Source organism: Podarcis bocagei, assembly GCF_964188305.1.
Source record: "Podarcis bocagei genome assembly, chromosome: 10".
NCBI lineage: Eukaryota > Metazoa > Chordata > Lepidosauria > Squamata > Lacertidae > Podarcis > Podarcis bocagei.
This window is the reverse complement of record NC_138135.1, coordinates 7,377,481-7,403,428: the sequence shown is the minus strand read 5'-3', so window position 1 is coordinate 7,403,428 and position 25,948 is coordinate 7,377,481. Positions and strand designations below refer to the sequence as shown.

Genomic DNA, 25,948 nt, shown 5'->3' with positions numbered 1-25,948 from the left:
AGGGTGCAGATAAGGAGTTGTGCAGGTTCGGTGTTTGAAACGTAAGCTGCAAAGTCCCGCCAGGCTGCATCAAATTGCTTTGCTGGTTCTATGCCTTTCACCGCACAAATCTCAGCAGTTATCTTTTCAGTAACTGATAATAATAATTTTATTATTTATACCCCGCCCATCTGGCTGAGTTTCCCCAGCCACTCTGGGCGGCTTCCAACAAAACACTAAAATACAATAACCTATTAAACATTAAAAGCTTCCCTAAACAGGGCTGCCTTCAGATGTCTTCTAAAAGTTTGGTAGTTCTTTTTCTCTTTGACATCTGGTGGGAGGGCGTTCCACAGGGCGGGTGCCACTATCGAGAAGGCCCTCTGCCTGGTTCCCTGTAACTTGGCTTCTCGCAGGGAGGGAACCGCCAGAAGGCCCTCGGAGCTGGACCTCAGTGTCCGGGCAGAGTGATGGAGGTGGAGACCCAACCATGAAGCAAGATGAGGCAAGTGCCTCAGGCGGCAGGATCCACAGGGGCAGCAGATCCCAACACTGATCTTTATCCTGAGAGATCTGCACTGGCTCCCAGGACGTTTCCGAGCACAATTCAAATTGTTGGTGCTGACCTTTAAAGCCCTAAACGGCCTCGGTCCTGTATCCCTGAGGGCCTTCTCGGTGGTGGTGCCCTCCCAGCAGATGTCAAGGAAATAAGCAACTATCTTACTTTTAAAAGACATCTGAAGGTGGCCCCGTTTAGGGAAGTTTTAAAATGTTTGATGCTATATTGTGTTTTTAATATTCTTTTGGGAGCTGCCCAGAGTGGCTGGGGAAACCCAGCCAGATGGGTGGGGTATAAATAATAAATTCTTATTACAGTGGTACCTCAGGATGCGAACGGGATCCGTTCTGGAGCCCCGTTCGCATCTTGAATAGAACGTAAGACACGACGGCGCGTCTGCACGTGTGCGGGTCACGCTTTACCGCTTCCGCGCATGATGTCATTTTGAACGTCTGCGCATGCGTGAGCAGCAAAACCCGGAAGTAATGCACTCTGTTACTTCTGGGTTGCCGTGGAGCGCAACCCAAAAGCTCTCAACCTGAAGCACATTCAACCCGATGTATAACTGTATTATATTATTATTATTATTGCCTCCTTGTTCCTGATGTGGCTCTTCAGTCACCCCTTCTCCCCTGGCGGGAAGGAGATGCCGTTTTGTGGTTTGCCTCAGGCGCCAAAATGTCTTGGGCCGGCCCGGATAGGGCAGTTTCCTACGCGCCCCCTCCAGGTCCAAGGATTTTCACAAAGCCTGCGTACAAAGAACCGCCATCCAAACTCCGCCTTTGAGCGCAGGCTCCGGACAGACGTCCATCCACTGCGAGAAGTGAGGTGGCCAAGGAGTTCGGTTACTTATTCCACCGTGAAAAAGGGGAAAGGAGCTTTATCCAAAGGGCCGCAGTGCCATCATCTGCACTGGTCACCGGTTACTGCAGAAAGATCGTGGCCGCCGTCATCTCCCTGAATTCCACACACACGGTTTCAGCTCAAGTCGAGCCCTTGATTTGCAGCCAAATATTTTGCGAGAAAGCTTTGGCTGCATAACATGCAGCAAAGAATCAACACTTAAGACATAGGCGGGTGGCAGGGAGCACACAGATTTGCTGACAAAGTGAGTTTTGGGGGTATTAAAGACTACAGAGGGCTCAGTTAATTAACAAGCCCCATCATGTCAGCGTTTGCTCACCCCAACGAATGCAGGGCAGACGCAATTTCAGGAAAGGTGGAAACTCTGCCTGCGTTTTGAATGGCAAGATGGATTTGTCGGCTGTGGCGCTTTTTTTTTTTTTAGCAGCCCGATCCTGTCCGTTTGAACAGACAAAGGCCAATTATTGCGAGGGGAAAGGGAGAGTTAATTGACTGGAACCTCCATGACAGATTACAGTTGCATCAGGCTGCATTTGCAGTGTGCTGCAACAGGCGAGATAGATGCAACGTCAAATAAACACACACAAACTCTCTCACAATTAGGGAGAAACACAGCAATTGAACAAGAAAGCCCCAGTTTTAAAGCTCAGCTCCTTCCCACTTGAGAACTAATCTCCTAAATCCAGTAAAATTCTTCCCACTTTGACCTTCATTGAAGTTTCCTAAACAACAACCTTGGCAGTTGCAGCCGTCCAGCAGCAGCAAGCACTTTCCAAAGTACGGCAACGTGATTTACAAAGGGCTAAATTCATCAACAACAGATCTGAGCTGTGTTGCAAAGTGTGCTGCTTTAATCTAAAAATGCTGGTGGGTTTTGTTTGTTCGCTCGCTTCATTTTTTTATTTTTTTTTATTTTATTTTTATTGCTTTTTTCCAGATATAAATATAATGTCAAATAACAAAAGAAAAAAGAAGAAAAGAAAAACAAAAGAAATCCAACTTTCCATTACATCTTTCCATAACCGACTGGACTTCCCCACGTCTCCCTCACCCTGCTTTCTTTACAATAAAAATATCAGCAAATTATTAGCTTGTTTCATGTGTTATTAATACTTTCAAATAATTCTCTTTTGGGTTCAAAATACTTATTATCAATTTACTTTTGCCCTAAAATTAACACAATATTGTTTTAAACTTTAGTCCTTTCATAGTCATATCTTAATTTCCAATATACAAAATCTTATTGCTGGAGCTTAATTTTTCAATTCATGCAAATTATTGGCATTCATATAACTTATAATGTTTTTGTAAATAGTCCTTAAATTTTTTCCAGTCCTCCTCCATTGTCTCTTCTCCCAAATCACGGATTCTGCCAGTCATTTCGGCCAGTTCCATATAGTCCATCAATTGCATATGCCACTCTTCCAGTGTGGGCAAATCTTGTGTCTTCCAGTGCTTTGCGATAAGTATTCTTGCTGCTGTTGTTGCATACATAAAAAATGTTCTGTCTTTCTTTAACACATTCTGGCCGACAATGCCCAAAAGGAAGGCCTCTGGTTTCTTGGGAAAGGTATACTTAAATACCTTTTTTAACTCATTGTAGATCATTTCCCAGAAGGCCTTCACCCTTGGACATGTCCACCAGAGGTGGAAGAATGTCCCTTCAGCCTCCTTACATTTCCAACATTTATTATCAGACAAATGGTATATTTTAGCAAGCTTGACTGGGGTCATGTACCACCTATATATCATTTTCATAATATTTTCTTTCAAGGCACTACATGCCGTGAATTTCATACCGGTGGTCCATAACCTTTCCCAGTCTTCAAACATGATGTTGTACCCAATGTCCTGAGCCCATTTTATCATGGCTGATTTAACAGTCTCGCCCTGAGTGTTCCATTTAAGCAGCAAGTTGTACATTCTGCTCGCTTCAGACTTTGTAGAACTTTTTGGGACACGTCTTGCTAAATCCTAACAGAAGTCACAACGAGGCTTCTTTGCAAATTCATTCAGCTCAGCTTCGCTGTGGTTTTTCCAGGAGAAAGCTGAGGCTGAAGGTCTTTCCGAAAACCCCCGGCTCAGAATCCGCAGAGCAGAAAACTCAAATCTACTGCTTCACCGCCTCAAAGCAGGGTCATCCGAAACATCTTGTTTTGGGGAACAATCCGCTAGAAAAACTTTTCCTGCATCAGCAGCACCAATTTATTTCAATGAGATTTGCGCAGGAAGAAATTCCTGGAGGATTATGCCCTCTGCCTTAGCAAACACAAACAGGAATACTTAAAGGCCTTTCCCAATTTTTGTTTCATCATGGCACCAGCTTAGGTGACTGTTATGTACTGAAGTTCTCACCCTGGGCCAGCAGGGGGATACTGTAGATAGTTTTCACTCAGGTCCACATATGCAAATATGGAATTGAAAGTGACGTTCAGGGATTGGCTAGTTACAGAAAGTTGTTACTGTTGCTTTGTAGTTGAGCTCTATATAAGCAGGCTGGCTGAACCCTTCAGTTCAGTTCTGTTCTGACCTGTGAATAAACAAGAGCTGTCTGAAGAATTGCTGTATTGTCTGATATGTTCACCCACAACTTACCGTATTTTTCGCACCATAGGACGCACTTTTTCCCTCCTAAAAAGCAAGGGAAAATGTGTGTGCGTCCTATGGAGCGAATGCAGGGGGGAGGCAGGCGGGAAAAGCCCTCAAGAGCCGCACGCAAGCTTCGTGCGCTCTTGCGGGCTTTTCTCTAGGAGGGAGAAGGGAGTGACTGGCTGCAGCAGTCCCTTCTCCCTCCTGGGGGAAAAGCCCCCAAGAGCGGCACCCTCTTTAAAGGCTGCGCGGCTCCTGCAGGCTTTTCTACGAGGTGGGGGAATCCCCCCACCTCCCAGAAAAGCCAGGAGAAGCCGCGCAGCCCCTTTAAAGCAGATTCCCTCCTCCCGGGCTCCCTTTGAAGCGGCAATGTGGGAGGGGAGCAGCTTACACTCGTGTAAGCAGCTCCTCTCCCACTTTCCTGCTTCAAAGCAACCACGGAGGAGGGAAAGAGGGGACCCATGGATCCTCTTCGCTGCTCGAGGCTGCAGCAGATTCCCTCCTCCCGGGCTCCCTTTGAAGCAGCAAAGTGGGAGGGGAGCAGCTTACACTCGTGTAAGCAGCTCCTCTCCCACTTTCGGATTCCTCCTCCGTAATTGCTTTGAAGCAGGAAAGTGGGAGGGGGGCAGTTTACACTCGTGTAAGCAGCTCCTCTCCCACTTTCCTGCTTCAAAACAACCACGGAGGAAGGAAAGAGGGGACCCATGGATCCTCTTCGCTGCTGGAGGCTGCAGCAGATTCCCTCCTCCCGGGCTCCCTTTGAAGGAGCAAAGTGGGAGGGGAGCAGCTTACACTCGTGTAAGCAGCTCCTCTCCCACTTTCCTCCTTCAAAGCAACCACGGAGGAGGGAAGGAAGGGGACCATGGATCCTCCCCTGCTGGAGGCTTCAGCGGATTCCCTCCTCCATGATTGCTTTGAAGCAGCAAAGTGGGAGGGGAGCAGCTTACACTCGTGTAAGCAGCTCCTCTCCCACTTTCCTCCTTCAAAGCAAACACGGAGGAGGGAAGGAAGGGGACCATGGATCCTCCCCTGCTGGAGGCTTCAGCGGATTCCCTCCTCCGTGATTGCTTTGAAGCAGCAAAGTGGGAGGGGAGCAGCTTACACTCATGTAAGCAGCTCCTCTCCCACTTTCCTCCTTCAAAGCAACTACGGAGGAGAGAAGGAAGGGGGCCATGGATCCTCCCCTGCTGGAGGCTTCAGCGGATTCCCTCCTCCGTGATTGCTTTGAAGCGGCAATGTGGGAGGGGAGCAGCTTACACTCGTGTAAGCAGCTCCTCTCCCACTTTCCTGCTTCAAAGCAACTACGGAGGAGAGAAGGAAGGGGACCATGGATCCTCCGCTGCTCACGGCTTCAGCGGATTCCTCCTCCTTGATTGCTGGGAGTTTCTCTGGGCAGGAATTCCCTCAGCTTAAGTGGGGTGGGGGAAGTGTGGCAGGTAGGGGGTACTGAGAGACATGTCTCTCAGATGAAAATTGGGAGTGGGCATTGTGTGAAGTGGCTGTGGATCTCCTGCCGCAGAACTGTAGGACTGTATAGAGTTGGGAGGGCCACCCAAGGGTCATCTAGCCCAGCCCCCTCACAATGTAGGAATCACAGCTAAAGAACGCCAGACAGATGGTCCCCCAACCGCTGCTTAAAAGCCTCCAGTGGTGGAGACCCCAAACACCTTCCAAGGTCATAGAATTGCAGGGTTGGAAGGGAACCCCAGGAGTCATCTAGTCCAGCCCCGGTGGACAGCGGGCGCAATCCATCCCATTGCGCAAGACTAAAGATGCTGTGCAAGGCTAAAGAAGAAGCCAAGGCAATGAGCGGGATGGATCACGCTTGCTGCCTTGTCTTCTTTAGCTGCACTGGAGAGGTTTAGCTCCTGGCTGGAGAGGTTGCGCGGCCATGGATCCCGTGCGCTGTCTTGGCTTCTTTGCTCTTTGGGGCTGGGGGGGGGGAAACCCGGGCTTCCCCCGCAGCCCCGAGAAGCTCTGGGAGAAGTGGACAGGCTGCATGCAGCCTGTCCGTTGCTCTTTGGGGCTGGGGGGGGGATAATATTTTTTCCCTTGATTTCCCCCTCTAAAAACTAGGTGCGTCCTGTGGTCCGGTGCGTCCAATAGAGCGAAAAATACGGTAACAGTGACATTTAAAGAAGAGTTTAGATCACCCTTCATCAACCTGGTTCCTCCCAGATGTTTTGCACTACAACTGGGGCTGATGGGAGCTGTATTCCAAAATCTCTGGATGGCACTCGGTTGGTGAAAGCAGATTTATTTTATTTTTTTATAAAATTTTTATTGGGTTTTCCGCTTTTATAAAGACAATACAGACACAAAAATAACACAAGACACAAACATGTATAAATTCAGCAGATCCTCGTTTCATAACCTTGTTCCCTGACTTCCCCCCACCCCCCCTCGTGCATCCCAATTCCCAAGATTATATCAGCAAGTTGGTATTTCTCCTCTTAACCATCTTATTCATTTTATTACCTCTTTTCTAATAAAAAAATTGATTTTCCTAAGTTGGACTTAAGTTCTCTTCCATCGATTTTTTATTTTATCTTGATTAAAAGTCATATTAACCAAACCTGAAAGTCTTAAGAGTTTTTAAGAATCTCCTCTTCCCTCCCTCCCATCCCCGGTTTTTGTCCCTTCCCAATAAAAATCCAAAGTCAAGATTCTCAGCCTGGGTTCCTCACGTCCGAGGCTTTCAAGTCCCTTTCAGTCCCTCTCCGCCGGTCTCGCTGGTTGTCCTTTATGTCAGTCGTCGAGTCTGGAAAAAGATCTTTCACCATCAAAGCATATTCTCTTCCCACAAGGAGATTTGAAAGCAACTGCTGGAGTATTTCCACAAAGCCTGTATCTTCAAAATCAAAGTCCAAACGGAGGCCCCAATCATATTTCTTTATTTTAAGTTCCTGTATTCCATATTGTCCCAGAACCTCCTCCTTCTTCTTCTGCGTCTTTCGCAGACTTGTGGTAGATATGTTCCCAGAGTCTCCTTGCTTGTGTTCCACAGATGTCAGCTTTTGGTTGTTGCTTCCCAAGGTTACTTTCTCTTTTTCTTGTTTAGTCTCTTCCACCTCTGTAGACATTGTTTCCCATTCAGCTGTGGATTCTTTCTCATTCAGGTCCTCAATACAAACAGCAGAGTTGCCTGTTCCCAAGGTCATAGTGATAAGTTGTTTATTCATGGCTAAGCTCTGCTCTTGTAAGATTCCCACCAATTGAAACATCCTTTCGATTTCCACTAGTAACTTTCCATCCACAGCCATTGTATCCATTGTAGTTTCACAGAATTCCCCCTAGGGGGAATCTGGTTACTTATTAGTCTTTTCTCCAACAGTCCTTTAGCTTATTATTATTACTTTGTTTCCAACAATTTTAGCTCAATTATAACTCGTCTTAATCCAGAGGGATCTTAGATAGTGATTTTTCCACTTTAAACTGCCCGTTTGGCAGCTTTGACAGCTGTCAAACTCCGCAGCTCTTACACAGGCACAAAGGCAGGACGTTCCCGAGCCCGGGAGGGGGGGTTGTTTAAAACATAAAGAGGGTCTCCAAAACTCCACTCTCCAGCACAAAATTTCCTTTAGCTAAATCTTGAAAGTTAGTGTCCTTTTTAACTCACCCCACCAAGGGTAGGCTCTCCAGCTTAGCTCTTATGTCGTTGCTTAGATCGTCTGCAGGGGGGGTGTGGACTTCCTTTTAGCACACCCCCCGGTCGTCTCCAATTCAGGGTAAAAATTTTTTAAGTCCCAATCCGTCTTACTCACGGGTAATTCTTTCAGTCCAGATTTTCAAGGAAGAAAGTCAGCGCTCTCTGGTCATGGCTCGTGGCTTCGCTCCACCGAGGTAGCGGTCGACTCTCAGTGCCACGCCACCCCCGTATCCTCTCCGCAGCCTTTAAAAAGGCTCTTCGTGGATCAGGGGGGGGCGCTTAAGGCACCCGCCGAGTCTTCAGTCCGCAGGCTTCCGCGCCTGCGGTTTTTAAGGGTCCCCGCGTCGCCGGCGCGGCAAAGACCCGTCCTCAGTAGAGCCGATTCCCTCCGCAGCTCGGAGGGAATCCGCCATTTCCAGATCGCGTCAACCCGGAAGTCTGGTGAAAGCAGATTTAGATGCTCATACAGAGGAGGAAAGGTCCGGCAGCAGTTATCAGGTACAGACTAGATGGAACAAGAGTGTTTGGAATAACTTCATAGCCCTGTCACAGCAAGAAAAATGATGTCATCTGTTGGGAGTTTATCTCAGTGAAGACCTTACTTGGAAAATCAATACAACCCAGGTGGTTAAGAAAGCCCAACAGAGACTCCATCTCCTCAGAGTCTTGCGAAAGAACAATGTCAATCAACATCTGATGATCTCCTTCTACCGGTCCACAATAGAAAGTGTCCTTTCCTACTGCATCACGGTGTGGTACGCTGGTTTGACATCAGCTGATAGGAAGTGCCTACAGAGGGTGGTGAATACAGCACAAGATATTATGGGCTGTGCCATGAATCCGCTGGGTCAAACAGCAGAAGAACGTTGCCTCAGGAGAGTGAGGAAAATTCTCAGTGATGATTCACACCCTGGCCGGCACTTTCTTGATGTCCTGCCCTCAGGCAGAAGATATATAGAAGCATGATTAGTCGCGCCAACAGGGTAAAGAACAGCTTCTATCCGTGGGCTGTTAGGCTGCTGAATGAAAAGATAACAACAGGGCAACTGACTTGCGGGTTTGGGGGGGGTGTCAGTAAACGAGGGGAATTAAGACTAAGAGAGCTGAGTGGGGGGTGCTCGTGTAATCTCACGGTATACAAGTTGCACAAGTGACAATAAAGTATTTCAAATTATTTCACATTTGCCAAATGCTGTATGTTTGGGATCTGGCAAAGAAATCTAGCTTGCCACACAATCCCTTTGCTAAGTTCAGGAACGTGACTGATCAAAACACTGTTAGAAATTCAGATATATACGCCAGGCACTTTGCTCCTTAAGCAAAGGTTGCAGTTGCCAAAACAGAATGCTCAGTTGCCATTTTGGGGCAAGGCGGCTCTTAAGGCTTATTTTTCAAATGATGGACTGACTCGGATTGATTTTTCAGTTAAACATCTGGATAGTTCAGAGGAGAACCTTCAGCTAGGTTAAGAACTTTGAGGATTTAAGGAGGAAAGTCGCGTGATCCATGGAGAATCCACATATATATTGGCCTATGACAACCTCTTTTCCTTAAAGGCGACTGCTCCAGCTCAGGCTATGCAGAAAAAGCAATTTGGTTCCAGAAATTCATTCCAGTTGTGCAGAATTCTACAGGACAGGGTATGAGTGTGTGAAAACAGTCCACATTCAATGATCCCCAGATGGTGGAGAAACCAGGCCAGATGGGCGAGGCATAATTAAATAATTTATTATTATTATTATTATTATTATTACTATTATTATTACTTGGTCACAAGTGGTCACAAGCCAGGTCGAAACACGCCTTGCACCTGGCTAATTTTGAACACGTTTCCCAGTGAGCTTCCTCACAGATCAGAACCCAAATATTATGCCTGTCAACTGATCCTATTAAGCTAGGCATTATGGGATCGGCTGCCATTTTGGATTTATACCTAGCAACACATCAAGCATGGCCATGCACTCTTCCTGGGGGGGCTGCCACGGTAAGCTCCTGCACTTCATGATTTACCACTCCTCCCCTGGAGACAGATAACAGGGGGAGAGCTTCTGTCTGAAGATATACGGTTGGCTCCAGGATTGTTGTTGTTTAGTCGGTTAGTCGTGTCCGCCTCTTCGTGACCCCATGGACCAGAGCACGCCAGGCACTCCTGTCTTCCACTGCCTCCCGCAGTTTGGTCAAACTCATGCTGGTAGCTTCGAGAACACTGTCCCACCATCTCGTCCTCTGTTGTCCCCTTCTCCTTGTGCCCTCCATCTTTCCCAACATCAGGGTCTTTTCCAGGGAGTCTTCTCTTCTCATGAGGTGGACAAAGTCTTGGAGCCTCAGCTTCAGGATCTGTCCTTCCAGTGAGCACTCAGGGCTGATTTCCGTAGGAATGGAGAGGTTAACAACAACAGCAACAATTTATTATTTATAAATAATTGTTTCCCCAGCCACTCTGGGTGGCTTCCAACAAAATATTAAAATACAATAGTCTGTTAAACATTAAAAGCTTCCCTAAATCGGTTTGATCTTTTTGCAGTCCATGGGACTCTCAAGAGTCTCCTCCAGCACCAGAATTCAAAAGCATTAATTCTTTGGCAATCAGCCTTCTCTATGGTCCAGCTCTCATTGGCTCCAGGATAGAGGGATCTTTGGCCTGATCCACCAAAAGGGACTTTTGAGGCTAAGAGGAAGCCACAGCTGCAGTTCCTTCGTCCGATTTTCAGAAACAGGCGCATACTTTCATAAGAGATTTATACGATCTGAAGAGAACCAGAATATAAGCAGGCACACGCTGAAATAGTGAGGTCTTTGTTTTCCCGGCTCTGTGAAAACTACAGGAGCTTTCACGCCAAACAGTGCCAGCAACAAAGGAAAGGTTAGTGGATTAAAAAGGGGGGGAACTTGGCAGGGGCAGGAGAAACGGAGTAATTAAATTTGGAGGAGTAAAGAACTTGGATATGATAGGAGTCAAAGGTTAGTAACCACCTGCATGCACTTCCATGGGAGCAAGCTCTGCTGAACTCAATGGGGCTTACTTCTGAGTAGCAGGTGTTGGAAGACCTTTTCAGGCAGAGGGCATGTTGTCAACCTTGGTGGGGGGCCACTAGTGGTGGATGGGGCCAAAGAAGCAAGAGAGGGTGGAGGGCTGTGAGATCCTGACCGCCTGGTTAAGATGCAATGACCAATGGCAGTTTGGCATAGCCTTGCCTGGCACCCCTTCTGGCCCTCCTCTTTCCTAAAAACCTGACCACTGGTCAGATGCAACACCAAACTTGTCCCTTAAACTGGAATCAGGGTTTGAAATTCGCCAGGCGCTTTTTGCACCTGGCTATCAACCACTTGGGTGAAAGAGGAGAGCGCAAAATATGATCTGAAGCTCAGCATGGAAAAAACCCAAGATCATGGCCACTGGGCCCATCACCTCCTGGCAAATAGAAGGGGAAGAAAGGAGGCAGTGAGAGATTTTACTTTCTTGGGCTCCATGATCACTGAAGATGGTGACAGCAGCCACGAAATTAAAAGACGCCTGCTCCTTGGGAGAAAAGCAATGACAAACCTAGACAGCATCTTAAAAAGCAGAGACATCACCTTGCCGACAAAGGTCCGTATAGTAAAAGCTATGGTTTTCCAAGTAGTGATGTATGGAAGTGAGAGCTGGACCATAAAGACGGCTGATCGCCGAAGAATTGATGCTTTTGAATTCTGGTGCTGGAGGAGACTCTTGAGAGTCCCATGGACTGCAAGAAGATCCAACCTCTCCATTCTGAAGGAAATCAGCCCTGAGTGCTCACTGGAAGGACAGATCCTGAAGCTGAGGCTCCAAGACTTTGGTCACCTCATGAGAAGAGAAGACTCCCTGGAAAAGACCCTGATGTTGGGAAAGATGGAGGGCACAAGGAGAAGGGGACGACAGAGGACCAGATGGTGGGACGGTGTTCTCGAAGCTACCAGCAAGAGTTTGACCAAACTGCGGGAGGCAGTGGAAGACAGGAGTGACTGATGTGCTCTGGTCCAGAGGGTCACGAAGAGTCGGACACGACTAAATGACAACAAGCCACTTGCGAAGATGCCCGGACCATCTGGCGGCGCATGCCTGGGGATCCTTGGATCTGGACCATCTTCACACATTAGCAACGTATCCTGTAGAATTCTATCCTGCACAATCAAGACTGAATTACAGGAATCAAAAGGTTGTATTGAAAAATAAGACTTTATAGCAGTCTGGCCTCCAAAATGGCAACTAGGCATTCAGTTTTAGCGACTGTAACCCCGGTCTAAGGAGCCATTTGGCACCTAGCTGATATATCTGAGTTTCTAACACTGATTAGAAGGGAGAAGTGGGGAGAGAGGAAGGAATATACTCATTCATGCGGTGCCAAAATATGGTTGAACATTGCATCTATCAAAAGAGAGGCATGTAACTTTCCCATTTTTCCTGGAGAAGCACATCGCATGGAAATATATTTAGAGAGAGATTACCGGAGACTGGGAAGAGAGAGGACGCAGCAGCAGCCTCCCCCAGATGTGTGGGGCTGGACTGAGCCCCTGAAGATGACATAAACACCCACACTTTACGCTCCTACAAATGGTGAAGGTTTTCGGAGACGGTTTTCCTTCCACGAGAGCAGTGGTGAGGTCACGAGCTCCAGCAGTTTGTTTCCCACAATTCTCTGCCCAGCGCACAAGTATGCAAGCAACGCATTAGCAATCGATAAACCAATAAATCAATTCTAAAAATCATTAGCAACTGGGGAGGAGTATTTCCCCAAAGGCAAAGAACATCTATCATTCCAGCTGGAGCCAGCAAAATTTGGTCAATGAGGGCAAACAAGGATGTAAAGGGACTCCTGGCTATTAGGTCCAGTCGCAGACGACTCTGGGGTTGTGGTGTTCATCTCGCTTTACTGGCTGAGGGAGCCGGCGTACAGCTTCCGGGTCATGTGGCCAGCAGGACTAAGCCGCTTCTGGTGAACCAGAGCAGCGCATGGAAATGCCATTTACCTTTCTGCCGGAGCAGTACCTATTTATCTACTTGCACTTTGAGGTGCTTTCGAACTGCTAGGTTGGCAGGAGCAGGGACCAAGCAATGGGAGCTCACCCCGTCGCGGGGATTCGAACCACCGACCTTCTGATCGGCAAGTCAGAAAGTTCTCCACGCCACCCGCGTCCCTCAAACAAGGATGGAGTGAGGGCAATTCAAGCAACCCAGCCCCTGTGATCATCCTCTGAGGCCCTTCTTCGTGGGCCTCCTCCACAAGAGGTCCAGAGGGTGGCAACACAAGAGCAGGGCCTTTTCTGCAGTGGCTCCCCGTTTGTGGGATACTTTCCCCCAGGAGGCTTGTCTGGTGCCTTCCTTATACAGTCGTACCTCAAAAGTCGAACAGAATCCATTCCGGAAGTACGTTCGACTTCCAAAACGTTTGGAAACCAAGGCGCACTTCTGATTGGTTGCAGAAAGCTCCTGCAGCCAATCAGAAGCCGCGGAAGCCCCATCGGACGTTTGGGTTCCAACTGATGAAGATGATGGACTATGCCAAAATGGCAAAATTGGGAAAGAGGAAGAGAAGAATTTCAAGAAGTAATGGAAAAAATTATAATGTACATAACAGAACACTGTAAACAGCTAACAACTTTGGCAGGATTTGAGTAGTGCTTGTAATGTACAAAAAAACTGTTTAAAAAGTAGTAATTTGTTTTTCCATAAATTAAAGAAAATAATCAGAAGGGTAGGAAAAGATTGATAACGGTAACCATGGAAGGGCAGAGGGAAATCAAGGGATTCAGAGAAGTGAAGAGGTGAATGATGTGTTTGAACTGAAATTTGTTAGGTAAAACTTAATAAATATATATGTATATATTTTAGAAAAGAGATTGCACCTGGGAAAGAGGTGCGTTTCTTCCTTGTCCCCATTGCCTGCCCCACTTCGATCAGACTCACATGTGCTTTCACACTTTTGCAAAGCGCCACAGCCCAACCCCAGAGAGGAAACAAACAAGACATCCGTGGGGTTTTGAGAGCGGTGGTGTCGTCCTTGTTTTGCAGAAACAGCAGCCAGTCTTTTGCTGGAGGAGAGCTGCAGGAGGAATCGCCCGGGCGTTAGCAGAGGGAAGCCTCTTCCTCCTCCCCCTTCCTGGGCTCTTGACATCCACAACGCACAAGCCTCGATTCTCCAGCTGCTCTTGTACATTACGCACAAGGGACCTGGCTGCCTCTCTCCACACAGAGAGGGGAGGGCGTTGGGAAATGGGGGAAGCCAGAAAACCAGGGACAGATAATATTCGGGGGGGGGGGGCTGCTCCACCTTGCAGAGTCCACCATTCCGTGTAAAAACCCCTGGCGAAAAAGAGAGTTTGGGGAACAGATGAGCGCAGGGAAAGGAGGATTTCAGATGCGCAAAAGCGCGCAAGCTTGGATCAGAACGGGAGGTGGACGGAGGCGCAGGGAAGAGAGACTCATTCAGAAAACAGGAGCTGTTTTACTCCATCCTAAAGGAGCTAGAGGAACAATTCGACCCCCCCCCCCAAGTATCTGGGGAGGGCGGGATATAAAAAAAATTTTATTATTTATTATTATCTTCCAGAAACAGAAAATAGGGCGATTTAAGGTTCCACGGAAGCAGCAAAATGTTCACCCAACCCTGAGAGACCCAAGCGAAAGAAGGACACCCCCCCCATCTCAGAAATCCATGGGATTTATCTGCAAGAAGCCCCCACCTCGCCAGGCTCAGGACAAATCCTGCCCCGCTTCCAAGGGCAACACATTTCCAATCTGGGGGCTGCCGGGCACTACCAGCCCCATACTCTCTCCAAATGCCCCCCCCCCAATTTGGCTCTTTTTCTCTCCTCCAATTTTAGCCAGCCCCTCCAACTGCCCCCACCCGAGCTCTCCTGAGCGTCACCCCAAAACTCCCCTCCCCGCATCCCCGAGCCCCACCGACGCCGGGACCCAAAGAAGCCGTCGCCACCCTCCTGACCCCCAGCAACGCCTCTAGTCGAGTCCAGCAAGACCCCCACCCACCCGCTTCTCTCCACTGCGCCGCCAGACCCTCCCCTTTGCAGGCGCCCCTCTGGCTGCCCCCCAAAGCCGGCTCTTTCTCTCTTCCCCGCCACCCCACAACTCTGCAGCCCCATCGTGACACCCCCGGGCACAGCTCTCTTTCTCCAACACAAGCAGGGACCCCACATCCCTTTTCCCTCCTGCCCCACAACGTCCCCGCAGGGTAGGCTGCCAAGGCACTGTCCTGCTCTGCCTACCTCACCCCATATATATTTATATTATTTATATTTATTTATATGCACACTCCAGGATGGCACACCCCACCCCAAATCCACCAGGAGTCTGCCCCCCCAAAAAAATCAATTGCCCCACAACGTCCCCGCAGGGTAGGCTGCCATGGCACCGTCCCTCTTGGGGGGTGCTCTGCCTACCTCACCCCCCAAAATATAAATATATATATATACGCTCCAGAATGGCACACCCAACCCCAAATCCACCAGGAGTCTGCCCCAGTGGCGTAGCGTGGGTTGTCAGCACCCGGGGCAAGGCAAGTAATTTGCGCCCCCTAACCCGTGGATTTGCGCCCCCTAACCCTAACCCCCAGATGTTGCGCCCGGTGCGGCCGGCCCCCCCTGCACCCCCCACGCTACGCCACTGGTCTGCCCCCCCAAAAAAAAAATCAATTGCCCCACAACGTCCCCGCAGGGTAGGCTGCCATGGCACCGTCCCTCTTGGGGGGGTGCTCTGCCTACCGCACCTCCAAAAATATAAATATATATATGCGCTCCAGGATGGCCCCCCCAAATCCACCGGGATTCCCCCCTCCCCAAAAATAAATTCATGAATTGGCACCTCCGACTCCTTCCGCTGGCTCCTGAAGAGCTCCCTGCCCTTGGCCGGGGGCTGAGCCTTGCCCTTGCCCGGCGCCCCGTTGGCGCCTCCCGCGCCGGGCTCCTCCATGCCGCCCCGGAGAGCCACCCGCCTGGATCTCCGGGCGATCGCCGCGGCGCAGACAGACACGTGCGGGGCTGGCACAGCCACTTCCCTGCCCGGGCGCCGGAGCCACGCCCCCCCCGCGGCCCCATTGGCCGGCTGCCGGCCGAGGGAGGAGCCGGCGCGCACACCCCCTCGCGGCGATTGGCCGCGGCGGGAAGGAGGGAGACACCTGTTGGGAGAACTGTAACCAGGGCAGACGGAGGAAAAGGGGGCGGGGCGAGGGGCGGGGCGAGGGGCGGGTTTTGCCGTCGCCCGGCCTGCGTTTCGTTTCACCTCTGAGCATGTCCAGAGTGCCCTGCAGAGCCGGGATGCAGCCAGGGCCTTGCAAGGACATTGAATTGCAGAATTTGTTAAATTCTATGGTTTTCCCATAGTTAAAGGTATGGTTTTGGGAGAAAAGCAATGACAAACCTAGACAGCATCTTAAAAAGCAGAGACATCACCTTGCCAACAAAGGTCCATATGGTTTTCCCAGGAGTGATGTATGGAAGTGAGAGCTGGACCATCAAGAAGGCTGGTGGCCGAAGAATGGATGCTTTTGAATTCTGGTGCTGGAGGAGACTCTTGAGAGTCCCATGGACTGCAAGGAGATCAAACCTCTCCATTCTGAAGGAAATCAGCCCTGAGTGCTCACTGGAAGGACAGATCCTGAAGCTGAGGCTCCAAGACTTTGGCCACCTCATGAGAAGAGAAGACTCCCTGGAAAAGACCCTGATGTTGGGAAAGATGGAGGGCACAAGGAGAAGGGGACAACAGAGGACGATATGGTGGGACAGTGTTCTCGAAGAGACCAACATGAGTCTGACCAAACTGTGGGAGGCAGTGGAAGACAGGAGTGCCTGGCATGCTCTGGTCCAGGGGGGTCACGAAGAGTCGGACACGACTAAACAACAGCAACATTCTCCGTGCAATGCAGGGATCACACCCTGGCAGGTGGCCGCCAGACCCCCATCTATCCGATCTCCTCTTGCCTTTGCTCTAAACTTAAAGAACTCCCAACTGTAGAATCGGAGAATTCCATAGTTCAGGCACCCCCAAACTTGGCCCTCCAGATGTTTTTGGGACTACAACTTCCATCATCCTTATTAACAGGACCAGTGGTCAGGGATGATGGGAACTGTAGTCCCCAAACATCTGGAGGGCCGAGTTTGGGGATGCCTGCCATAGTTGGAAGGGGACCCCCAAGGGGCATCTAGTCCAACCCCCTGAAGTGTAGGAATCTCAGCTAAAAAAATCACCTGACCATGGCTGGTGGGAGCTGCATGGAGCTTTCCACTAAAGCAGGCACCCCCAAACTCTGCCCTCCCTCCAGATGTTTTTGGGACTACAATTCCCATCACCCCTGACCACTGGTCCTGTTAGCTAGGGATGATGGGAGTTGTAGTCCCAAAACATCTGGAGGGAGGGCAGAGTTTGGGGGTGCCTGCACTAAATCTCCTGGCTCATCAGTCCCTGTGGGTTTTCCTTGGAGCTTGCAACAGATTCCTCCAGCAATGGAGTCTTAGTCCTTGAGAGAATCAAGCCTGCGCTACGAGAGGACGTGATCCTTGAAAGTTTGCCCTTGAGATCTAGCGATAATAGCCCAACCTGGAGCCCTTGATAAGAGGCCACTGAAGCAGAGAGAGCAAAGGAAGCGATCTCGCCCTTCTCTTGGGCAAGGAGCTGAAGGACATCTGCGGTTTGCTCAACTTCAGCAGTTAAAACCAAATCTGTAGGTCGGTCTTATCCACAGGCCTTGAGAGTCGAAGCAGTTTAGGCCCTGGATCCACATCTAAACAGCACTTTTCATCCCATGGGGGAGCTACCAAGGGGCAGCCCCAATACCTGTCTGTAGCACAACTCACAGGCCAGTTCTCCCAGTCTGCCCAACGGAGGACCTTAAGGTCCATAAATAGCAACACCCTCGAGGTCCTGGGCCCTAAGGAAGCCAGATTAGCCTCAGCCAGAGCCAGGGCCTTTTCAGCACTGGCCCCGGCCTGGTGGAACACTCTGCCTCATGAGACCAGGGCCCTGCAGGATCTGATTTCTTTCCGCAGGGCCTGTAAGACAGAGTTGTTCCGCCTGGCCTTTGGCTTGGAATCAACTTGATCCCCTCCCCGTCTTTCCTCTTTCCTTTCTCCTTCTGTGATGGAACTCCTATTTGGGGACTTCCCTGGATTTTTTCTGGCCCATGTAGGACCAGTCTGGATAGTTAGCCTTGGAGAAGACTTGACGTTTTCATCCCAAAAAAAGTTTTTGAGTTTCTGCTGAAATGAGGCTGCATTTTAATGTTGTATTTTAATCTTGTTTTTTGAGTTGTATTTCAATCAATTGTTTTATATCTGGTGTTAGCCGCCCTGAGCCCGGTCTTGTCTGGGGAGGGTGGGGTATAAATAAAATTATTATTATTATTATTATTATTATTATTATTATTATTATTATTATTATTATTATTAAATTCTCTCTCACACAGCCTAGCCTACCTCTTAGGACTGTTGTTGTGAGCAAGAGCAAGGATGCCCCTTTATAACTCCTTGGCCTTAGGCTAGATATATACTGCCAACAAAACAAAGATTTTATTTTTATTTTTACAATTTATCTATCAAGTAGCTCCTAAAAACAGGAGTGAGAAACCTTCTTCAGTCCCAGGGTCTCATTCCCAAGTTAAGTATAAACCTTCTGTGGTCCACATGCTTGTGGGATGTGAGGCAGCAGAAACGAGAGCTGATCTTTGTGTAGCTCAGCCTTGTTTCATAAAATCATAGAATTGTACAGTCGGAAGAGACCCTTGGGGTCATCTAGTCCAACCCCCTGGAATGCAGAAATCCCAAGCATCCATGGCAGATGGCCACCCAACATCTGCTTTAAAATCTCCAAGGAAGCAGAGTCTGCCACCTTCTGAGGGAGACAGTTCCACCGTCAAACACTTACCGTCAGAAAGTTCTCCATGTTTAGTCGGAATCTCCTTGATTGCAAATTGAATCCATTGGTTTGAGTTCTACCCTACAGGGCAGTAGAAATCAAGCTTGCTCCATGTGACAGTCCTTGAGATATCTGAAGATGAATATATTGAATATTCATATTGAATATGAGGCTTGGGAGAAATTGTGGAATGAGGGTCTAAAATGTACGGTGTGTACCACCTTCAAGCTGGACCGCAAAGAAGGCTGATCGCAAAAAAATGGATGCTTTTGAATTCTGGTGCTGGAGGAGACTCTTGAGAGTCCCATGGACTGCAAGAAGATCAAACCTCTCCATTCTGAAGGAAATCAGCCCTGAGTGCTCACTGGAAGGACAGATCCTGAAGCTGAGGCTCCAAGACTTTGGCCACCTCATGAGAAGAGAAGACTCCCTGGAAAAGACCCTGATGTTGGGAAAGATGGAGGGCACAAGGAGAAGGGGATGACAGAGGACGAGATGGTTGGACAGTGTTCTCGAAGCCACAAACATGAGTCTGACCAAACTGTGGGAGGCAGTGGAAGACAGGAGTGCCTGGCGTGCTCTAGTCCAGGGGGTCAAGAGGAGTCGGACACGACTAAACGACTAGACAACAACAACGAGAATGTAATGCAAATGATGTACCGCTGGTACTTAACACCTATCAAGCTAGCAAAGATGTATAGAATGCGCAGTGAAGTATGTTGGAAATGTAAAGTGAAAGATGGAGATTTTTTCCACATGTGGTGGACATGTGAGAAAATGAAACAATTTTGGGATATGATTTATAACAAGCTGAAAAAGTTATTTAAATATACCTTCCCCAAAAAACCCAGAAGCCTTTTTGCTAGCATTGATAGGTGAAGAAATTGGAAAAGTAGACCAGAGATTATTCATGTATGCCACGAAGGCTGCTAGAATTTTGGTAGCCCAGAAATGGAAGACACAGGAATTACCAACATTGGAGGAGCGGCAGACAAAAATGGTAGAATATGCGGAATTAGCAAAACTGACTTACAGGATTCGTAACCAAGAGGAAACAAAGTTCAGAAGAGAGTGGAGAAAATTTGTGGAATATATAAGTAATAATTGCAGAAGTTTAAAGACTGTAGCAGGATTAAAATAAATCTAACGATGTGGATGGGAAGTTATTAAGAAACTGCGGAAAGAAAAGTGGAAACTGAAAACCTGTTGAAGGGAGGGAGGGAAGTCCACACTCGGCAGAGCGATGAAAAAATAAGTTATTATGGAACCTTATTGTATTTGTTTTGTTTGTTTGACTTATGTTAAAGAAAACTCAATAAAAATGCATATTTTTTTTTAAAAAAGGAGATATCTGAAGATGGCTCTCATATCTCGTCTGTTTTCAAGGCTAAACGTACCCAGCTCCTTCAACCATTCCTCATCAGGCTTGCTTTCCAGGCCCTTGATTGGCTGCCCTCCTCTGCACACCTTCCACCTTCTTGATATCCTCTTTAAATTGTGGTGCCCAAAACTGGACACCGTATTCCAGGTGTGGTCTGACCAAGGAGCAGTAATAGAGATCTCTTCCCTTGATCTGCACACCGGACCTCTGTCTGTACAGCTTCTCCATCAGGGGAAGCAAGAGGCATGATTACAGTTCAAGGACAATTCCCCCTTGGGCAAAAGAACAGGAGGTGGTGGTGCAGGATCTGTGAGGGGCGTGGCCTGGAGAAAGGGGGTGTGGCCTGGAGAAAGGGGCGTGGCCAGCAGAGCGCCCCGGCAGCTTGAGAAGCGGCTTACAGGGCCCCCATTCTGTTTCTCACCCCCAACACAAAGCTTGACAGAAGCCTTAAGCGGAGCTGACGAGAGATGGAAAAACGTTTCAATTCGCCATCGACCCGCAGCCTCTCTTCACTAGGGAAGCCGCAAAGCGTTGAGCAAACCTCAGCCGGCCTCCGTGCTGAATTATTCAAACCCCTTCCATTACTTACCCAGATAAGTGGGCTGCAGCGAGAGATGAGCTGATGCCACAGCTTATTAAAACTTTGCTGACTCCGAGGACATGCAAAGACTGACCCTCTTTGTTGTTCTTGGCGGGCGCTGCCTCTTCCAGCGCTGCAAGATGGGAGGTCAAGCAGGTTTCTTAAGCTTTTTCACAGATGCAGGTGATGCCGCTAAGCGGAGGTGGGGGACCGGCAGCCCTTCGGATGCCCTTGGACCAACACTGCTTCCCTATCCCACCCCAGACTTCAAAGCCTCTTGTCTCCCCAAGTTCACATTAGCTAAGCTGCAGAACCTGGGCAGCAGGTGTGATAAGCTTGCAGCAGACCTTTTCTAAGGGCAATTTGCACACACGGAGCACCAATAAGCCTACAAGGCTTTGCTCACGGGCACAATTAAGATTGGTTCCAGCAATCAGGATTTGGAAAGAGGGAAGAATCCCGCGCAGCTTAAGAGCCAAAACATTCCCCACTCCCATATCACAGGGACATTCAATAACAATAACAATAACAATTTATTTATTCATACCCCACCCATCTGGCTGGGCTTCCCCAGCCACTCTGGGCGGCTTCCAACAAAGTATTAAAATACAGTGGTCCGTTAAACGTTAAAAGCTTCCCTAAAGAGGGCTGCCTTCAGATGTCTTCTAAAAGTCTGGTAGTTGTTTTTCTCTTTGACATCTGATGGGAGGGCTCTCCACAGGGTGGGTGCCACCACTGAGAAGGCCCTCTGCCTGGTTCCCTGTAGCTTCACTTCTTGCAGGGAGGGAACCACCAGAAGGCCCTCGGTGCTGGACCTCAGTGTCCGGGCTGAACGATGGGGGTGGAGACGCTCCTTCAGGTATACTGGACCGAGGCCGTTTAGGGCTTTCAAGGTCAGCACCAACACTTTGAATTGTGCTCGGAAACGTACTGGGAGCCAATGTAGGTCTTTCAAGACCGGTGTTATGTGGTCTCGGCGGACGCTCCCAGTCACCAGTCTAGCTGCCGCGTTCTGGATTAGTTGTAGTTTCCGGGTCACCTTCAAAGGTAGCCCCACGTAGAGCGCACTGCAGTAGTCCAAGCGGGAGAAAGCTAGAGCATGCACCACTCTGGCGCAGTGGCGTAGCATGGGGGTGCAGGGGGGGCATGCCGCACCGGGCGCAACATCTGGGGGGTAGGGTTAGGGGGCGCAAATCCACGGGTTAGGGGGCGCAAATTACTTGCCTTGCCCCAGGTGCTGACAACCCACGCTACGCCACTGCTCTGGCGAGACAGTTTGCGAAACTGTGAAACTATTCCCACCCCCCACTACCCCAAGGTGGGTTCAGAATCAAAGTTGGCCACAGGGTGTGTTTCTGCAATTGTTTTGCAACATTCAACACATGCACAGCACTGCTTCCTTTTCATTCATTCTCACCTAACTGCCTGGGGCGCCTGAATTTCCTTTGCATTGGGACTTGGGAGGCCTCCCTCATTTCTGTCTCAATTGTCACAGGGAACCAGGCACACTGCCAAAAACTTTTGAAAGACTCATTTGGATTTTACAATATTTTATTTATTTTTGAGATTACAGAGTCCTTATTGCTGATCTAATACAATCACTCAGACATTAATATTTAAAACATCCTTTTTCGAAAATATTATAATCTCATAAGTTTTTTTATTTTTAAACTTCCTTATTAGAGAATTATGACATGATTTTTGTTTTCCTGGTTTCAGATATTCGGATTGCAATTCGCCGCTTTTCCTTATGATGCGTTTTTGTTTTGCTGGTGTCTCCTACCTGTCTTTTTTAAATAGTCTTTGAAATGTTACGTTAGAAAATAAAACATTTATTACACTTGCTTAAGATTTAGAGATGATCACAGAAGTATGGCGATTCCAGACTGATTGGGAAATGCTGAGCAAGCAAAATCGCTTTACAGACAAATAAAAAAATAAAACGAAAATAAGCAGAACACAGAGGAAGATTTATTTATTTTTAAGAAAAGAAAATCAGAGGAGATAAAACCCTTTCTGTGGGACATTTCTGTTTGTTCCCTCCCGCCATTCTCTACATCAAAGATAAAAATGATTTAGAGCAAACAAATTTACAAATGAGGACAGCACCATCACACGCTCTTGCTAGTGACAGACCCTGAACAGGTGACCCCCTTCTCCCCACCCGACTGCACCCACCCCTTTCAAGTCACACACTTTGGGGGTCACATGGCAGAACGGTTGTCTCTTGCTGGAGAAGTGGGAGGGTATATCATGCCTGGTAGCCGAGACACTGGGTGGGTGAGAGGGACTTGGACAGACTCTAGGAGAATCGGTCTGCCTGACGACTGGAGCCATATTTCTTGTAGCGGGTTTAACGCTGCTCCATCTAAGAGGACAAGACAGGCCTTGCCAGACTAAGTCAAGGATCAGGGCCCTTGGGGGGGCAGCAAACAAAGGTGGCCTTGCGCTTCGTGATATTCCAAAGTCCATGTGGAAGAACATACAACTCAAGAGTCAGGGGGAGGAGGGCGGTGAATTCACACAGCCATTTCCCCCACTGCAGGGCACAGAACCGGGCCCTTCCACCATCCTCTATGCAGAAGTGAATGCAGGCCCCAGCGTGAGATGGTGGCCCGGATCCTGAATCTTTCCCAATTTCCTTGCCACTTGCTCCCCAAGTGTCCTGGGGGTCTGGGCAGGCAGAACGACCCTGGCAGTTCCTCCTCAAGGACTCAGGCACCACACATACCAGACAGATGAAGTCAAGCAGGTGCAAACTATACTCAAGAGAAGCAAAATAATGTGTTTTGTTTCTTGAAAAGTTAAGAACGGACCCAGTTTGTATTAAAAGCAACAAAACTGCCCAACAGCCCCTTCCTATATAGGTCATCACTGGTATCACAAAACGCACGACCAGATTTTTAAGAGATGAAGACTCACACAGTCAGACTCTTCACATAGCCATGCCCTCCGGAAATATCACAGCCGGACTAACCTTTGCTACTGAAAACATGAAGGATGTACAGAGACTGGGAAGATTTCCACAGAAAGCCAGACAGGCCCCCACAACTAGTTCTGCAACTCTCTGCACCCCATTTTCTCTTTTCTTCTCCTCCGCTCCCCCCGCCCCCACGGCAAAAGCTTAAGTCTTAAATTAACAGAAGCTTTGCTCCTTGCTCTGCCCCAGCTTCTCCTGACTCCACCGGAAGACTTTTTCTTTTCCCATTTTCAAGCTATCTCCTGATAGGAAATTTGCTCTGCTGTTGCTCTGACACACTCAGGTAGCAGATCAGATGCACAAGTTAAGTTCTTTCAGCAAAAGGTAAGCAATCCCTGAATCCAGGTCTTTCGTGATCCCATCCGAAGGTGGGATTCATTCCCTCTTTCCTGGTGAAATGAATAAAATGTATTCGAATGGGTATGGGTCCCTGGCTGCAACTGTGCCAATTTGGAGTGTTAATAATCGTAGAAAAAGAAAAACCTATGGCTGCAGTGCCAGAATAATACCAGCATGTAGAGACACAAAAGGAAAAAACAACTGCAAGAGGAATATTGGTCTGGATGCAGCCTGAGGTTGTCTTGCCTGAATCTGAGGAGACCAGAAGTGCCTGGATCCTGGATTACCCCAAAGCCAGTATCCTGTTTCCACCAGATGCCCCAGTGAGAAGCGCCCAGGCAGGACACCGTGAAGCCTGGGGCAGTCCAATGGAAAGGCAAAATCAGTTTGGGTGGGGTTTCCCTTTAGAGCAGAATCGGGACACAACGGGAACGGCCCAGCAGGAGAATCCCCGCACAAGGCGCTTTCAAAATGGATCGCGGGAGACGTGCAAGGCCAAGGAAGCTCAAGGCTCCTCCATTTCAATGTGCCTCGCCCAGGAAATGTTCCCACTGGCTCAGGCCCAGCATCACCGACAAATTCACCCCTGGTTCGCTTCACGCTAACAGAACCTGCTCTGCTCCCGCGAACAACTGGAAAGCAGATTTGAGTTTGTGCAAACGAATGGCCAGGTCACATTTGCATGATGTTGACGGCGCCTGTTTAAAAAGCAACAGCTGCCCTACCGGGGGTGGGAGAGACTTGGACGTTTCCTAAAACCAAATAGAGGTGGATCTCAAAGTCTATTCTCAGCAAGGACTACAATCCCTTGGCACAGAGAGGAGGACTGTGGGATGAGAAGGGTTCTCGCTAGCAGGCCTGCCAGCGTTCTGCCGCCCTGTTCCGCAGGGGCTGACACAAGTTGCTTGGCTGCTTAGCGTCAGGATGAGCACGTAATGCTCCAACACCACAAGTCCTGCAAGAAGGAAGCTTTGGTAGGCATAGGGAGGGAGGGAGCTCGTCGCGACTTGCATATAAAACTGCAAGGCTTTTGCAGAAGCACAACAATGATCTTATGCAAAAAAGGGTGCCTGCTCCACAGACCCCAGCAAGGTAGGTGTGGGGGGGGGGAGAGAGGAGGGGGCAACATTTGCCTGGCCTGCTCTCCAGAAGCTGCCCCTCCCCTTTGCACAAGCAGCTAAATTCAGAACACGGTTTCCCCCACAATGAGGTTGCAAGTGTCTTAGCAGCATGTGGAGCGGACTTGTGAGGCTTCCACGTTAAAGCAAATCTGCAGCCGCTTTCCCAACTGCCATGGCAAAAACACAAGAGAAAGAGAGAGAGAAGCGAAGGAAACTTGGAGTGATGGCTCCCCGCTCTCTCACGTCCATCCAACTTTGGCTGCTCTCTTCCAGCCCCCTTTGTTAATTTGTACACTGGATTAGACATAACAGTGATAACAAGATTGCTTGAAGCTGACATAATCTGCGGTAAAATTCATTTGGCCAGACAATCTCTCTCCTTCCCCCCAGCCCCCAACTACAGCTTTCCACTCCCCACACCCCAAAAAACCACCCCCCAAAGTCCATCATCTCACAGTCCCATGGCAGTTTAAAAAACACCATTGGCAGAGGCCGCATTTACAGTATTCTAGTTTAATAAATAAATAACCTAACACACTGTGTACTACGGCAGCAAGCTTGGTTCTATGTTCAGAAGCTTGTACTGGTTTGTCCTGCACGGTAGCCGAGAGAGGTCTTGAGGTTTTTGCTCCTCCTCTTCCTTCCAGCTACAGCCACAGGAAATTAATACCTGTTTTTTTTAAAAAAAATCACAAAACATCTGGATTATAACCCCAAAGCATTCACTTTCTCTTTCCTTCAAGAGATGGTGGTGGGGTGGGGGCTGAGGAGAAAGGGCTGCTGTGCAATGCTCTTATAATTTGCTTTCGTAACATCTGAGCTCTTTCTCATCTCCTAATTCCCGCTGCACACTAAATCAGAACAAACACTTTCGGATGAGAGTAGGAGGTTTCTCTCTGTTAGGTAAGTGAATGCATTTCATTCAATTAAACTGCGCTAGTAAAGCGACTGCACGTTCTTGGGAGCAGGAAGTTGCAGTGAAGCGCACCAAGGTCCAATTACGTTCCTCTTGGGACACAGGCTTC

The 25,948-nt window shown here is 48.7% G+C and overlaps 2 protein-coding genes across 3 annotated transcripts in view; both read right to left on the bottom strand.

Annotated features, from left to right (window-relative positions):
* The window catches only part of STRIP2 (striatin interacting protein 2), an 87,816-nt gene extending 72,168 nt beyond the window's left edge, over positions 1-15,648 (bottom strand). The window contains exon 1 of the mRNA XM_081209952.1: positions 15,478-15,648. Within this exon, the coding sequence (XP_081066078.1) occupies positions 15,478-15,585 (108 nt within the window). The 5' untranslated portion in view covers positions 15,586-15,648. The remainder of the gene's footprint in view (positions 1-15,477) is intronic.
* Positions 15,649-25,420: 9,772 nt separating this feature from the next.
* Positions 25,421-25,948, bottom strand: part of AHCYL2 (adenosylhomocysteinase like 2) — a 110,411-nt gene continuing 109,883 nt past the window's right edge. For both annotated transcript variants that reach the window (XM_081210098.1, XM_081210099.1), the window contains one exon: positions 25,421-25,593. In XM_081210098.1, the coding sequence (XP_081066224.1) occupies positions 25,587-25,593 (7 nt within the window). In that variant the 3' untranslated portion in view covers positions 25,421-25,586. The remainder of the gene's footprint in view (positions 25,594-25,948) is intronic.